Raw genomic sequence first — 15,487 nt, 5'->3', positions numbered from 1 at the left:
ACTCATTTGAATTAAGTATATTTTCCGGACGTTGGCTTCGCTGGATTTAAACTGTCCGAGCAGGAGAGAACGCATGCGACTTGTTGGCGCGCGCGAAAGCGTTTGGCGGCCAAAAAACTTACGCGCATACAAAATGATCCGTGGATTGAATGGGCGCCAAATTGACGGTGGGGTTTGGGGAACTGGAACTTGTTTGGTTATGAAATGCCGGTAGTACAAAAGACGCATGCGCTGCAACATGCTGCCAGCTGTAATGTTGCCCAGTTAGACACCCCCCACCAGTTTGAAATTTGATTTTAAATACCTTTTCAAATAAAAAAAAAAGTTTTGTTTCTGTTCTTGCCCATATTTTTGAATACACTATATTTAGATAAGTGCGAGTGCCCGGCACTTTTCTTATCGATAGCAAATATCGCAGAGATGCGGGTATCTCACAGTTTCATCTTTACAAAATGGCCTTGAATTCTTTAATTCCAAAACTAATCACTCACTAAAATGAAATTTATTGTATGCCAAAATATAAGTTCAGCTTTTGGAAATGTATTAATATACAAACTAATATGAAAGTAACTGTTCCACACGTCGTGACTTTTAAAAATACTTATCGATATTTAAGAAATCACGTACAAATATATCAAAACGCTTCGTCTCCTCTCTTTTAGATGTCTTGTGCATTCGACATCGTTTTTTTGCTGTAAAAATAGTAAGTTTATTTGATTTAACGTGTGTTCTGACAATGCCAAGTAGTTGCGCGACGAGCGAAAAGCGTGCCGGCAGTGAATTAAATTGTAGTTTTACACAGGGTTGTACGCCGCCTTGCCAAATTTGTGGCATGCATTTTTTGCAAAACGCCATGTTGGCCGCTTATATATAACCTCAACACCGTTCCAAAAAAATATGTGGCTGTGGATATTAAAACATTGTCATTCCAGGTGCAGTGTAGACAAACGGCTTGCGTAGAAACTAAACAACATGTCACGTTTCTTTGCCAACGGTTCCGACTCGGAATCCGAGTCCAGTGAGGAGGAGGTCCAGGCGCCAAGCTTCAACAAAACTGCCGGATTTGTAAGTATAAGAAGAAGCAAGTTGAGGCAAAATACTCATCATCATCTGCCCATCCCCTCCCCTAGCAATTCAGCGACGATGAGGAGGAAGTCAAGCGCGTGGTTCGCTCGACCAAGGAGAAGCGGTACGAGAACCTAACCAGTATCATCAAGACCATCCGCAACCACAAGAAGATCAAGGATATACCGAATACCTTGAGCAGCTTCGAGGACCTGACGCGCGCCTACACCAAGGCCCTGCCCGTCATCTCAAAGGAGGAAAATGGCATTACGCCACGTTTCTACATTCGCTGCCTGGCGGAACTGGAGGATTTCATCAACGAGATCTGGGAGGACCGCGAGGGCCGAAGGAACCTGTCCAAGAACAACACCAAGTCCCTGGGCACTCTGCGCCAAAAGGTGCGCAAGTACATCAAGGATTTCGAGGAGGATTTGTCACGCTTCCGCGAAGCGCCCGACCAGGAGAGTGAAGCTGAAGACGAAGAGGCCCATGTGAGCGATGCGGGTGAGGCTGCTGATGACAGCTATGCGGGATTCAAGAAGGAGGCGTCGGTGACTGCTCCCAAGATCGCTAAATCTGCTCCCGCCAAGTCGGTTCCCGCCGATGACGAAGATTCGGACGATTCCATTGATTGGGACTCCGATTCGGAGAGTGAAACCGAGTCTTCCGAGGACGAGAACCAGTACCAGAATATGCGTGAGCGTTTCCTGAAGAGATCCACTGAGAAGGGAGAAGACAAGGGAGACGATGACAAGCGCAAGGATAAGCGTAAGGAGCAGAAGCTGAAGATCCGCAAGCGTGCCGAAGATGATGAAGATGGCGAATGGGAGACGGTTGTCAAGGGTCATGTGGTGGAGAAGCCCAAGATGTTCGAAAAGGACGCCGAGATCGATATTCCCTTGGTTCTGGCCAAATTAGTGGAGATCATGTCGGCCCGTGGCAAGAAGCGCACCGATCGTCGCCTGCAAATCGATCTGCTCTTCGAGCTGAGAGACATCTCCGATCAGCACAACCTGGGCGTGCCCGTCTCGGTGAAGATCCACTTCAACATTATCTCAGCCATCTTTGATTACAATCAAAAGATATCCGAGCCCATGAAGATGGAGCACTGGGCCCTGCTGCTGGAGGTGATGCAGAGCATGATGAAGCTGCTCCTGGCCAACGCCGACATCAGCATATGCGAGAGCGTCGCCGAGGAGCACGAGGAATACATCACGGCTCCGTTTTATATCCGTGGCTGCCCACTGGCCGCCGTTGAGCGTCTGGATGACGAGTTCACCAAGCTGCTGAAGGAATGCGATCCCCACTCAAACGATTATGTTTCCCGCTTGAAGGACGAGATGAACGTGGTGAAGACTATTGAATTGGTTTTGCAATACTTCGAGCAGTGCGGCAACTCCAACGAACGCTGCAGAATCTACTTGAGGAAGATCGAGCACTTGTACTACAAATTCGATCCGGAGGTGCTCAAGAAGAAGCGTGGCGAGGTGCCTGCCACCACAGCAACCTCGGTGGACGTGATGGATAAACTGTGCAAGTTCATTTATGCCAAGGACGACACCGATCGCATCCGAACTCGGGCTATCCTGGCGCACATCTATCACCATTCCATGCACGACAATTGGTTCCAGGCTCGCGACTTGGTCCTCATGTCTCATCTGCAGGACAACATCGATGCCGCCGATCCTGCCACGCGTATCCTGTACAACCGCATGATGGCCAACTTGGGTCTGTGTGCCTTCCGTCAGGAGAACGTCAAGGATGCCCATCACTGTCTGGTGGACTTGATGGTCACCGGAAAGCCCAAGGAACTGCTGGCTCAGGGCCTGCTGCCACAGCGTCAACACGAACGCTCCGCCGAACAGGAGAAAATTGAGAAACAGCGCCAGATGCCATTCCACATGCACATCAATCTGGAGCTGCTCGAGTGTGTCTATCTGGTGTCTGCCATGCTGCTTGAGATTCCCTACATTGCTGCTCACGAGTTCGATGCCCGCCGTCGCATGATCAGTAAGACCTTCTACCAGCAGTTGCGATCCTCGGAGCGTCAATCCCTGGTAGGTCCCCCCGAATCCATGAGGGAGCACGTTGTGGCCGCCGCCAAGGCGATGCGATGCGGCAACTGGCAGGCCTGCGCCAACTTTATTGTCAACAAGAAAATGAACACCAAGGTGTGGGATCTGTTCTACGAGTCGGATCGCGTGCGTGAGATGCTCGTCAAGTTCATCAAGGAGGAGTCGCTGCGCACCTATCTGTTCACGTACTCCAATGTCTACACTTCCATAAGCATACCACACCTGGCTCAGATGTACGAGCTGCCCGTCCCGAAGGTCCACTCGATCATCAGCAAGATGATCATCAACGAGGAGCTGATGGCCAGCCTGGACGACCCCTCGGAAACTGTGGTCATGCACCGCTCAGAGCCGTCCCGCCTCCAGGCCCTGGCCATGCAGTTTGTCGACAAGGTGACCAATCTGGTGGACGTTAACGAGAAGATCTTCGATATGAAGCAGGGCAACTTCTTCCAGCGCGGCAACATGGGCAATCGTGGGGACCGCGGCTACAACCGCAACCAGAATAACCAGGGCGGCAACTGGGGCGGCCAGCGACGGGACAATCGCAATCAGCGCAACCGCAACCAGCGTGGACATCACAAGAACCAACAACAGCAGCAGCAACAGCAAGTCCAAACCATCGACGAAGAGTAGACGCCAACCCAGCCACCCTCAGTGGGCGATTGCTGGCGTAAAAACCAACAGCAAACAGAACAACAAATTTGTAACACTTCAAAACTATTAAACCGTTACCATTACCATTAAACTATACTATATAAACTTTGTCTTTAATTGAACTGTTCGCTAGTAGGCCCCAAAGCAATTGCAGGAATTTATTGATGAGATTTTACGATTTTCATTTGCTTTTACAGAATTTGCCAAGCAAAATGTTGGCAGGGTAAATCTTTTAGATATTGTAGGCATCCCAAAACATAACAAAGTCCACGAAATAGGGAGCTTTGTATATGGGTGCGATGGGATGGGTGCGATTTGATCAATTTGCATGGTCTTCAGGCTATTTGTTTATATTCGTTGGATTGTTTTGCTGTCGCGTCCGCTAATTGTAAACAAATTGAAGCTCGACGGACTAGATGGACTAGATCGTGTCATGAAGCACGCCCTCGTGTATATTACGCTGGAGAATGGGATTCGACAATATTAGTCTTCGTGTGGTGGGTGGTGGACGGTGGGAGGTGGAAGGTGGAAGGGACAACAATTGGGCAATGAAGCGCCATAAACCATTGGGATTCCACCCTGATCTCGTAGCTTTTGTTAATGGTCATTGCCTGTCTGGCCTGTGGCCCTGAGCCCGTGCTGCCAAAGGCTAATAAATGGCACGCGCCATGCCGTCCCTGCACTTGCGCTTGCACTTGCATTTTAGTGTCCCATTTTCCATACTATACCATTCCACCCCTTGGCATCTCGTAGACCGTTCCTACCATGCCATATTTATCTTATTTCTGTGCATTTTCAAGTGGCCAGGAGATTGTGTTGTTTCGGTTTTCCTTTTTTTCTTTTCATTAACTTGGGAGTTTTCCTCTGGGGTTGGCTTGTGGTCTGGCTTGCAGCATGAAAAGGGTGTTCCCGAGACCCAAAATAAAACACAAACACAAGATTCTGGCTTCCGACACTTTGGCTCGACTGAAACGTTAATGGCCTTGGGTCTTAAATGGGGATAAAAAGTAGTTTCCACTGAAATGTTCATGTCATATGGAAGGATTCCGAGTGTACTTCTTTATATGGAAACGATGCGATCCAATCAATAAGAAAAATGGCACTAAGATGCTAATTTCTTTGGCAAGTTTTTACAACTGCCAGTCAACGATTTATAGAGCCAGATCCAAAAAAAAAACGAAAGGCGGAAACGGAATAAACACAAGCCGAAGCAAACCGGAAAGAGAAACAGAACAGCCAGACACGGAGGTCCGTTCCTGTCGATTACGATGCGAATGCATATATCCGTTTTTCCGTACGGACGACTGCAGTTTAGGTGCAGTTGATTGTTTCATGCCTTCTCCTTTCAGTTTCCTGTTTCAGTATCGAGGCCCGACCCGCACTATTTGTATTCACGATTCAAATGTCGGTAAGTGCAAGTGAATTTATTGCATTCCCGGATAATAGAACTGGAATGTCAGCTGTCAGAGGCGAGACAAGTGATGCCACCGATCGATTTATAATTTAACCATTTGCGACACACTTATCTCTATTTGCAATTATGGTTTATTATGCTTACATCTGCGTAAAAGTGTTTTCCGTGTTTAAAACAGACACACGCGCGAACGTCGGCAACACTCCCTACCCCACTGGCACTCTCAGACAGGATACGGAAGAGCGTAATGTTAAGTGGGAAACACGAACACGCTCAGCACTTTGGCCAAATTGTGTTTACAACACCACACACGAGCGGACAAACACGGGGGAAGAGTTCAACAAAATTTATTGAATTATTTTTGGCACTTGAATCGAATCAACCGGATATTGGCCTCAACGCCTCAATATCGCAAACACTCATTTGAATTAAGTATATTTTCCGGACGTTGGCTTCGCTGGATTTAAACTGTCCGAGCAGGAGAGAACGCATGCGACTTGTTGGCGCGCGCGAAAGCGTTTGGCGGCCAAAAAACTTACGCGCATACAAAATGATCCGTGGATTGAATGGGCGCCAAATTGACGGTGGGGTTTGGGGAACTGGAACTTGTTTGGTTATGAAATGCCGGTAGTACAAAAGACGCATGCGCTGCAACATGCTGCCAGCTGTAATGTTGCCCAGTTAGACACCCCCATCCAGTTTGAAATTTGATTTTAAATACCTTTTCAAATAAAAAAAAAAGTTTTGTTTCTGTTCTTGCCCATATTTTTGAATACACTATATTTAGATAAGTGCGATTGCCCGGCACTTTTCTTATCGATAGCAAATATCGCAGAGATGCGGGTATCTCACAGTTTCATCTTTACAAAATGGCCTTGAATTCTTTAATTCCAAAACTAATCACTCACTAAAATGAAAATTATTTTATGCCAAAATATAAGTTCAGCTTTTGGAAATGTATTAATATACAAACTAATATGAAAGTAACTGTTCCACACGTCGTGACTTTTAAAAATACTTATCGATATTTAAGAAATCACGTACAAATATATCAAAACGCTTCGTCTCCTCTCTTTTAGATGTCTTGTGCATTCGACATCGTTTTTTTGCTGTAAAAATAGTAAGTTTATTTGATTTAACGTGTGTTCTGACAATGCCAAGTAGTTGCGCGACGAGCGAAAAGCGTGCCGGCAGTGAATTAAATTGTAGTTTTACACAGGGTTGTACGCCGCCTTGCCAAATTTGTGGCATGCATTTTTTGCAAAACGCCATGTTGGCCGCTTATATATAACCTCAACACCGTTCCAAAAAAATATGTGGCTGTGGATATTAAAACATTGTCATTCCAGGTGCAGTGTAGACAAACGGCTTGCGTAGAAACTAAACAACATGTCACGTTTCTTTGCCAACGGTTCCGACTCGGAATCCGAGTCCAGTGAGGAGGAGGTCCAGGCGCCAAGCTTCAACAAAACTGCCGGCTTTGTAAGTATAAGAGGAAGCAAGTTGAGGCAAAATATTCATCATCATCTGCCCATCCCCTCCCCTAGCAATTCAGCGACGATGAGGAGGAAGTCAAGCGCGTGGTTCGCTCGACCAAGGAGAAGCGGTACGAGAACCTAACCAGTATCATCAAGACCATCCGCAACCACAAGAAGATCAAGGATATACCGAATACCTTGAGCAGCTTCGAGGACCTGACGCGCGCCTACACCAAGGCCCTGCCCGTCATCTCAAAGGAGGAAAATGGCATTACGCCACGTTTCTACATTCGCTGCCTGGCGGAACTGGAGGATTTCATCAACGAGATCTGGGAGGACCGCGAGGGCCGAAGGAACCTGTCCAAGAACAACACCAAGTCCCTGGGCACTCTGCGCCAAAAGGTGCGCAAGTACATCAAGGATTTCGAGGAGGATTTGTCACGCTTCCGCGAAGCGCCCGACCAGGAGAGTGAAGCTGAAGACGAAGAGGCCCATGTGAGCGATGCGGGTGAGGCTGCTGATGACAGCTATGCGGGATTCAAGAAGGAGGCGTCGGTGACTGCTCCCAAGATCGCTAAATCTGCTCCCGCCAAGTCGGTTCCCGCCGATGACGAAGATTCGGACGATTCCATTGATTGGGACTCCGATTCGGAGAGTGAAACCGAGTCTTCCGAGGACGAGAACCAGTACCAGAATATGCGTGAGCGTTTCCTGAAGAGATCCACTGAGAAGGGAGAAGACAAGGGAGACGATGACAAGCGCAAGGATAAGCGTAAGGAGCAGAAGCTGAAGATCCGCAAGCGTGCCGAAGATGATGAAGATGGCGAATGGGAGACGGTTGTCAAGGGTCATGTGGTGGAGAAGCCCAAGATGTTCGAAAAGGACGCCGAGATCGATATTCCCTTGGTTCTGGCCAAATTAGTGGAGATCATGTCGGCCCGTGGCAAGAAGCGCACCGATCGTCGCCTGCAAATCGATCTGCTCTTCGAGCTGAGAGACATCTCCGATCAGCACAACCTGGGCGTGCCCGTCTCGGTGAAGATCCACTTCAACATTATCTCAGCCATCTTTGATTACAATCAAAAGATATCCGAGCCCATGAAGATGGAGCACTGGGCCCTGCTGCTGGAGGTGATGCAGAGCATGATGAAGCTGCTCCTGGCCAACGCCGACATCAGCATATGCGAGAGCGTCGCCGAGGAGCACGAGGAATACATCACGGCTCCGTTTTATATCCGTGGCTGCCCACTGGCCGCCGTTGAGCGTGTGGATGACGAGTTCACCAAGCTGCTGAAGGAATGCGATCCCCACTCAAACGATTATGTTTCCCGCTTGAAGGACGAGATGAACGTGGTGAAGACTATTGAATTGGTTTTGCAATACTTCGAGCAGTGCGGCAACTCCAACGAACGCTGCAGAATCTACTTGAGGAAGATCGAGCACTTGTACTACAAATTCGATCCGGAGGTGCTCAAGAAGAAGCGTGGCGAGGTGCCTGCCACCACAGCAACCTCGGTGGACGTGATGGATAAACTGTGCAAGTTCATTTATGCCAAGGACGACACCGATCGCATCCGAACTCGGGCTATCCTGGCGCACATCTATCACCATGCCATGCACGACAATTGGTTCCAGGCTCGCGACTTGGTCCTCATGTCTCATCTGCAGGACAACATCGATGCCGCCGATCCTGCCACGCGTATCCTGTACAACCGCATGATGGCCAACTTGGGTCTGTGTGCCTTCCGTCAGGAGAACGTCAAGGATGCCCATCACTGTCTGGTGGACTTGATGGTCACCGGAAAGCCCAAGGAACTGCTGGCTCAGGGCCTGCTGCCACAGCGTCAACACGAACGCTCCGCCGAACAGGAGAAAATTGAGAAACAGCGCCAGATGCCATTCCACATGCACATCAATCTGGAGCTGCTCGAGTGTGTCTATCTGGTGTCTGCCATGCTGCTTGAGATTCCCTACATTGCTGCTCACGAGTTCGATGCCCGCCGTCGCATGATCAGTAAGACCTTCTACCAGCAGTTGCGATCCTCGGAGCGTCAATCGCTGCTAGGTCCCCCCGAATCCATGAGGGAGCACGTTGTGGCCGCCGCCAAGGCGATGCGATGCGGCAACTGGCAGGCCTGCGCCAACTTTATTGTCAACAAGAAAATGAACACCAAGGTGTGGGATCTGTTCTACGAGTCGGATCGCGTGCGTGAGATGCTCGTCAAGTTCATCAAGGAGGAGTCGCTGCGCACCTATCTGTTCACGTACTCCAATGTCTACACTTCCATAAGCATACCACACCTGGCTCAGATGTACGAGCTGCCCGTCCCGAAGGTCCACTCGATCATCAGCAAGATGATCATCAACGAGGAGCTGATGGCCAGCCTGGACGACCCCTCGGAAACTGTGGTCATGCACCGCTCAGAGCCGTCCCGCCTCCAGGCCCTGGCCATGCAGTTTGTCGACAAGGTGACCAATCTGGTGGACGTTAACGAGAAGATCTTCGATATGAAGCAGGGCAACTTCTTCCAGCGCGGCAACATGGGCAATCGTGGGGACCGCGGCTACAACCGCAACCAGAATAACCAGGGCGGCAACTGGGGCGGCCAGCGACGGGACAATCGCAATCAGCGCAACCGCAACCAGCGTGGACATCAGAAGCAGCAGCAGCAACAGCAAGTCCAAACCATCGACGAAGAGTAGACGCCAACCCAGCCACCCTCAGTGGGCGATTGCTGGCGTAAAAACCAACAGCAAACAGAACAACAAATTTGTAACACTTCAAAACTATTAAAATGGAATGGTCAGTTCAGTTCCCGACAGAGCTGAGTCGGAGGTCTGCTTTAATCCGCCATCATTGCCCATTGTGTTGTTGCCAAGTCCCAAATGAATTTGTTTTAGCGCTCATTAGTTAAAGAACTTAAAATCGATCATAGCATTTTGTATCAACCTGTAACGGAAAACTTAAAAACCATAAAAAGAAAAGAACGAAGGTGTGTCGCTGGTGTGTTTTTAATAAAACAAACATGGTAAAAAAAATTAAAGAATATTTAATAAGAAAATGTGTTTCAAAGAGAACGAAAATTTGTTGTCGAAAACCATTCCGATAGCGATTATTTAAATGGAGATATCTGTGTGTGGCTCTGGTCCCATCCCTAAAAATATCTTTGCGAATATAGAGTGACCATATGTATGTTCTGATAAGTGTGGCCGCCTACACCCTCACATTTCGACACATTATTTAACATCCAATAAATTTTAAGGTAAAATTTCAAAATGAACAGCATTGGCGAGGACTGCAATGAGCTGAAAAAGCAGTACGACGCTTGCTTCAACAGCTGGTTCTCGGAGAGGTTTCTTAAGGGCCACACAGACGAATCTGCATGCGCGCCGATTTTCCGGGTCTATCAGGATTGTGTGAAGGTGGGTGCTATTATTTCAGCACCTGATAACGCATTAATGTTAACGCACTCCTGACCTTCGCCCTTCAGCGCGCCATGCGGGAGCAGAAGATAGAGTTGCGGGAAATCGGCACGGAGTACACTACGAATTCAGAGTACGAGAAAACCGGCAGCTCCTCCGGGAAACAGCAGAGTAAGAGTTGACCAATGACACCAGCTGAACAGCCTGGCTACGGATTTGATTCTGCAAGCAGCCTGGAAGGCCAAAGCCTTGGCCATCAACGCCAACGCAAGCGCAGGGGGTCGGCCTAGTTTTCGGCGAGGTGCAAGGGGCAAGCGTACCAGAAGAAGCTCCTCCTCAAAATCTTTAAGTCCTACAATAGCCCAAAAACGGATTAAATTATTTAGCAAATATTAGTTAAGCATTAAGCTCAAAAGTATAGTCAACTACAGTTGTTAATTTATGAATGAATTAAAGTGTTGTACATAAAATAACTTGCAAGCCCGTCGCAATGCACCTTTCATAGCCTCTGTCTTATCTGATAAACGGGTCCATGGTGAATCCCAGAGCATGGTCGAGTACTTCCCATTAGGGAAAGAACGTGTGCTGATAACACCCTCATCGAATCATATAAAGAGCGGCTGACACAGCTTCGACGACACAATCAAAAGTTCACTGTACAACATTCAAGATGAAACTGCTGCCAATACTCGTGATGCTGGCTCTGGTCATCTGCGCAGCCTGCAAGAACCATGAGGACTTTCCAGGCCACAAGCCATGGGACTCTGAGCCCAGATCACGTCCATCCAATCCCTACGCATAACCGACAACCGTGAAAGTGGAAAATCTTATTGCGAAAATAAACAATTGATTGAAAACTAAACTAAATACTCTTGCTGTATTTCATGAAGTCGAGCATTAAGCAATTGCCACGAATGGTACAGATTGGGAAGAGCTTTGCCCGCACGACATTAAAGGTGAATAAATGTTTTTATCTTATTAACTAGGACAACTGCCGCAATACAACTACAAACACGCATGATCAAAAATGTGTTTAGCTATGAACTGGGGCAGCAGACGATGGAACTTATAAATCTAAACAACTTTCTGCTTTACGATTAGGCGGAGAAAAATGCAATCCAGGCATTTACTTGCCCCCCGCCGTGAATTTGGAGAGCTTCTCCAGCAATCCTATATAGGAGGTGTGTTCATGGGCAGTGGCCAGGTCGGACAACTTCTCTGCGAACTCTTGGCTTATGCCCTTCTCTTCCAGGTAGTTTAAGAGCAAATCATATAAATAGCCGTCCAAAACATCGCCAGCCACGGCATAGACTTTGTCGTTCCATTCGCCCTCAAAGATGGACATTTCGTCAATGGAGAAAACGTCATCTGCAAAGGAGAGCCAATCAATTATAGATTCAAAATATAGTAAATTACGTATACTTACTGTACTCACCCTCCTGGGCCTCGCCCTGAAGGTAGGAACATGTGAACGAGAGCGTGGTCCCGCTCTTAATAATATCGACCTCAAACTGTGGTTTGCTCCTCATTTCTCCCAGCTCCGGCTTGTCGGCATTGGGATTGACCTCCGGCTCCTCCTCGGTGTCGACCGTATGGTTCACGTTGAAGCTAACCACGACCTTCTCCTTTTCGGTCTCCTTGATGAGCTCCACATCGCCGCCCACAATCTTCACATTGAATCCATCCAGGGTGCTGGAAACAGCCTTGCCCTTCTGCACTTTGCGCTCGGCCACGATCTCCTCGGCGAGGCACTCCACCAGTTCCTTTTCAGCTATAGAAAGATAAATTAATTATGTTTTGCCTCACATTTCATCATCTCGCGTTTGAGGTTATGTAACATGCAGCATGTTCCCTCACTATCAGTTTTTCTTCAATGAAAACCTACCTTTGGTGTGCACATTGCAGCCACAGGTGCAACTAATGCTGGGTTTGTGGACATTCAATACGGTTACATGATCATTGGATGCTCCTGTCGCCGGCTTCTTTGTCATGTGCCACAGACTGCGAGTGAAGTCGCGTTTTCCCAGGGATCCAGTAGCCTTGGTGGCCAGGCTGGAGAATCGTAGTGTGGCTAACCTCAGGTTGTTCATTTTGTTATATAATTATTGTAGGATTTCCTTTTTGTCAAAATTCTAGAAAATGTGCTGTAGACGGTATTGATCAGTGTGACCGCGGATTTATCGATAAAATATACCGTCCGACCCTCAGAAATATACCGAAACATACCGCCTCATTTTCAAAATATACCGTAAATATACTGACGAATTCAAGTTATATTTTACATATTCCTCGTTTTTGATATTCCGACGAATATTACTAGCTATATAGAACATTTAGCCATGCCATCATAATTTTATACGATTGGTGAATCTATTTCCTACTTGATTGGCCTATTCGAAATAATTGTTTCATTCATTTCATTTAATAATCTTAAGTCTTAATAAGACTGATTAATAATAATAAAGTCTTAATAATATACTAATCACTAACATCACAATCGTCACTAACGATGTCGCTAGGATTTTTAACAGCATTTCAGTGTTCGGTTCAAAATTCTCGCAACCGTTGATCTTCCTTAGACCTTGTCTCACATATAAAAGATTTGAAACATTAATATTCTTAAATCTATTTCTTGTATTTGTTTTAATTAAGTTCACTTCGGAGAAAATTCTTTCACATGATGCATTCGAAACTGGCAATATAAGCAGTACTTGTGCAAATTTTGAAATTTTTTCATATTTTAATTCATTGTTGAAATCTTTTATTTGTCCCAATGTATACCAGAAATGGCTAGGACTTTTGTCTGTTTTTAATAAACTAAAGAACTCCATCATTTTTTAAGAGGACAAATTCACTATCGATTCCCTGCGGATCTTTAATAAGTTGAGGAAATCTTTTATACAGGTCAGGTTTGAGGCTTACATTAATGCCCAAATTCATTTTTTGGAATTCTACGATATTAAAACTGCTGCTTGGATCTAGTAAATTTGAGTCAGTATTCCTTATATATAAGTCTTTCAAATAACAGCTTAATATTAACTTATAAGTTTCAGACATATTTTTATATATTATGTGTGTTACAGCTTTGCTAGACTGAAAAATGATATAGGCAAAATATAGTCTAGAAAGTATAAACATAATTTGACTGAAACGCTTTTTAAATTTAATTTGTATTCTGCAGATAAATTTTTTTCTATGGCCAATTCGTACTCAAAAAAAAGAACAAGTGCATCCCACTGCTCAATCATACGTGCAATACAAGAATGCAGAGACAACCAGCGAATTTCATAATGATTGAGTATTTGATGCTCCGGAGAATTTGGAAATTTTTGAAATGCCTTAAATTTTCTGTGCCGCTTCGAGCTCTAGACTTCTTGGTAGCATTTTACAAGCATAACTTGAAGCGAGAGCTACTGAGTGGCAAACACACTTTACAACGAGGGGGAACGTTGTGAGTTGCTGCGGAGACCGCAACTCTACAGTTATACCCGATACTAAGTCAGTATGGCTCTCCTCCGGCAGACGCCGCTAATATTAAACGACACGACAAGGAGTGCGTGCGAGAGAGACAGAAAATCAGTCTGAGCGTGACGTCGGGCGCTGTTCCTTTTGGCTATAAAAATGATCTGATCTGATCCAGATTCAGCAATCTGATAGATATGGTCATTATCTATGATTCTGCGTTTTTAGTTTTCTCGTATCCTCAATATTGTGGATGCAACAGATTTTCGTCCTTTGTGTGGGCGGAAGGGGGTGGGGCGAAATTCTGAGATATACGTTTTATAGTGAGATCTAACAGAAGTGCGTATATTAAATTTGGTTACTCTAGCCTTAATAGTCTCTGAGATTTGTGGATGCCCCAGATTTTCGTCCTTTGCGGGGGCGGAAGGGGGTGTGGCGAAATTTGGACACGAAACGGTCAAGGTCCGATATCACAGGAGTGTGGATACCAAATTTGGTTGCTCTGGCTCTTATAGGTTCTGAGATCCTTGAACTCATATTTTGCAATTGGCAAAGCCGACCATGAAACCTGTGTGTTAGAGAGAGACAGAGCGAGAAAGAATGAAATTGTTTTCTTGATTCTGGCTATAATAATTATACGATCTGGTTGAAATTTTACACTCTAGAACATATAGTCATCCTCTACGATTCTGCGTTTTTGGTTTTATCGTATCTTTAAAAATGTGGATGCCACAGATTTTCGTCCTTTGTGGGGGCGGAAGTGGGCGGGGCGAAGTTTTGAAATATTTTTGTAGCAGTGACATATCACAGAAGTCTGGATCCAAAACATCGTTGCTCTAGATCTTATAGTCTTTGAGCACTAGGCGCTGAAGGGGACGGACGGACGGACGGACGGACGGACAGACGGACGGACGGACGGACAGACGGACAGACAGACAGGGCTCAATCGACTCGGCTATTGATGCTGATCAAGAATATATATACTTTATGGGGTCGGAAACGATTCCTTCTGGACGTTACACACATCCACTTTTACCACAAATCTAATATACCCCAATACTCATTTTGAGTATCGGGTATAAAAAGAACCGAATCATTTGCATTTTTAATCTTGGACAGCTGCAAATCCTATAATGTTCTCCATGCTGAACCCAAATTCCTGAAGTCCCTTATCCAAAGCTTGGAATAAGTCCTCTGCTTTCTCGCCATCCAAATCAATCGAAAATAAGTACTTAGTTTGAACATCCGTGTCGAAGAACATTACAGCGCACGCTAGTACCTTAGTACATGTCACATCCGTAGACTCGTCGATGATGATCGAACACATGGTTTTTCACGCTCTTCTTAACCTCACTCCTCAGTGTTTCCTTTGCAGCAGGTGCCATCACATTGTAAGCCAAAGATGCCGACTTGGTCCGTTTGCAAGCAAAGCCTTGCGCAATGTCACTGTCAGGAAATGCGTTTTTGATGACATTGCTAAGATGATCCATTGCCCGGAACGGTATGTTGTGCTCTGCTGCAGCAGCAACAAACAGCAATTCAGCTCTTCTCACTCTAGTCGCAACACTTTTGCTTGTATCCTCCACAAACGAATCAATCTATAATTGAAAACCGCTTATACAAGTATTAACATAGCGAATACAAAAAAAAAAGCGTCCCGAACTTGTACATTTAAAAATAATTAAAATACTGTAACAAATGGGCAGATTAGTAGGCTGATTATTGGGCCATCATGCCGGATTGACTGGCTCATGGTTATTTGGAACATATAAATTATTTTGAAAATAAATCCCAATATAATGGATTCCTCAATACGGAATACGAACGCCATATTTTCGCTATACAGCGGCCGATCTGGAAAGTATTGTATGGTTTTAGTGCCACATATAAAAACAAATTTTAAGGTATCCCTAAAA

General features: G+C 46.0%; 4 protein-coding genes across 5 annotated transcripts; 3 read left to right on the top strand and 1 right to left on the bottom strand.

Annotated features, from left to right (window-relative positions):
* The first annotated feature begins 615 nt into the window (after positions 1–615).
* On the top strand, positions 616–9,533 carry LOC117187818 (eukaryotic translation initiation factor 3 subunit C-like). Of its 2 annotated transcripts, XM_033390679.1 has the most exons (4): positions 616–703; positions 933–1,065; positions 1,131–3,749; positions 9,366–9,533. In XM_033390679.1, the coding sequence occupies exons 2-4, from the start codon at positions 973–975 to the stop codon at positions 9,387–9,389; spliced, it is 2,736 nt and encodes a 911-aa protein (XP_033246570.1). In that variant the 5' UTR covers positions 616–703; positions 933–972; the 3' UTR covers positions 9,390–9,533. The 2 variants fall into 2 exon arrangements, with proteins under 2 accessions (XP_033246570.1, XP_033246569.1); XM_033390678.1 differs by lacking the exon at positions 9,366–9,533 and having other exon boundaries at positions 617–703; positions 1,131–3,890.
* LOC108159807 (eukaryotic translation initiation factor 3 subunit C) lies at positions 6,225–9,543 on the top strand. Its single transcript, XM_033390680.1, has 3 exons — positions 6,225–6,328; positions 6,558–6,690; positions 6,756–9,543. Exons 2-3 carry the CDS (start codon positions 6,598–6,600, stop codon positions 9,387–9,389), a joined length of 2,727 nt encoding a protein of 908 aa, XP_033246571.1. The 5' UTR covers positions 6,225–6,328; positions 6,558–6,597; the 3' UTR covers positions 9,390–9,543.
* Positions 9,544–9,870: 327 nt separating this feature from the next.
* On the top strand, positions 9,871–10,613 carry LOC108159806 (TP53-regulated inhibitor of apoptosis 1-like). Its single transcript, XM_017293376.2, has 2 exons — positions 9,871–10,109; positions 10,178–10,613. Exons 1-2 carry the CDS (start codon positions 9,963–9,965, stop codon positions 10,289–10,291), a joined length of 261 nt encoding a protein of 86 aa, XP_017148865.1. The 5' UTR covers positions 9,871–9,962; the 3' UTR covers positions 10,292–10,613.
* Positions 10,614–10,955: 342 nt separating this feature from the next.
* LOC108159805 (complement component 1 Q subcomponent-binding protein, mitochondrial) lies at positions 10,956–12,288 on the bottom strand. The gene is made up of 3 exons (XM_017293374.2): positions 11,995–12,288; positions 11,536–11,880; positions 10,956–11,477 (listed from the first exon to the last, which is right to left on the bottom strand). The coding sequence occupies exons 1-3, from the start codon at positions 12,197–12,199 to the stop codon at positions 11,236–11,238; spliced, it is 792 nt and encodes a 263-aa protein (XP_017148863.1). The 5' UTR covers positions 12,200–12,288; the 3' UTR covers positions 10,956–11,235.
* Between the last annotated feature and the right edge of the window lie 3,199 nt (positions 12,289–15,487).

Source organism: Drosophila miranda, chromosome 3, assembly GCF_003369915.1.
Source record: "Drosophila miranda strain MSH22 chromosome 3, D.miranda_PacBio2.1, whole genome shotgun sequence".
Taxonomy (NCBI): Eukaryota; Metazoa; Arthropoda; class Insecta; order Diptera; family Drosophilidae; genus Drosophila; species Drosophila miranda.
This window is presented reverse-complemented; position numbering and strand designations above follow the sequence as displayed.

Coding starts and splice junctions, on each gene's coding strand:
- LOC108159805 (XM_017293374.2), bottom strand. CDS start 12,199: ATGAACAACCTGAGGTTAGCCACACTACGATTCTCCAGCCTGGCCACC. Junction 11,881..11,994: donor CTGCAATGTGCACACCAAAG/GTAGGTTTTCAT, acceptor ATCTTTCTATAG/CTGAAAAGGAACTGGTGGAG. Junction 11,478..11,535: donor GGCCCAGGAGGGTGAGTACA/GTAAGTATACGT, acceptor TCTCCTTTGCAG/ATGACGTTTTCTCCATTGAC.
- LOC117187818 (XM_033390679.1), top strand. CDS start 973: ATGTCACGTTTCTTTGCCAACGGTTCCGACTCGGAATCCGAGTCCAGT. Junction 1,066..1,130: donor TCAACAAAACTGCCGGATTT/GTAAGTATAAGA, acceptor CCCCTCCCCTAG/CAATTCAGCGACGATGAGGA. Junction 3,750..9,365: donor AACAGCAGCAGCAACAGCAA/GTCCAAACCATC, acceptor CAGCAACAGCAA/GTCCAAACCATCGACGAAGA.
- LOC108159807 (XM_033390680.1), top strand. CDS start 6,598: ATGTCACGTTTCTTTGCCAACGGTTCCGACTCGGAATCCGAGTCCAGT. Junction 6,691..6,755: donor TCAACAAAACTGCCGGCTTT/GTAAGTATAAGA, acceptor CCCCTCCCCTAG/CAATTCAGCGACGATGAGGA.
- LOC108159806 (XM_017293376.2), top strand. CDS start 9,963: ATGAACAGCATTGGCGAGGACTGCAATGAGCTGAAAAAGCAGTACGAC. Junction 10,110..10,177: donor TCTATCAGGATTGTGTGAAG/GTGGGTGCTATT, acceptor TTCGCCCTTCAG/CGCGCCATGCGGGAGCAGAA.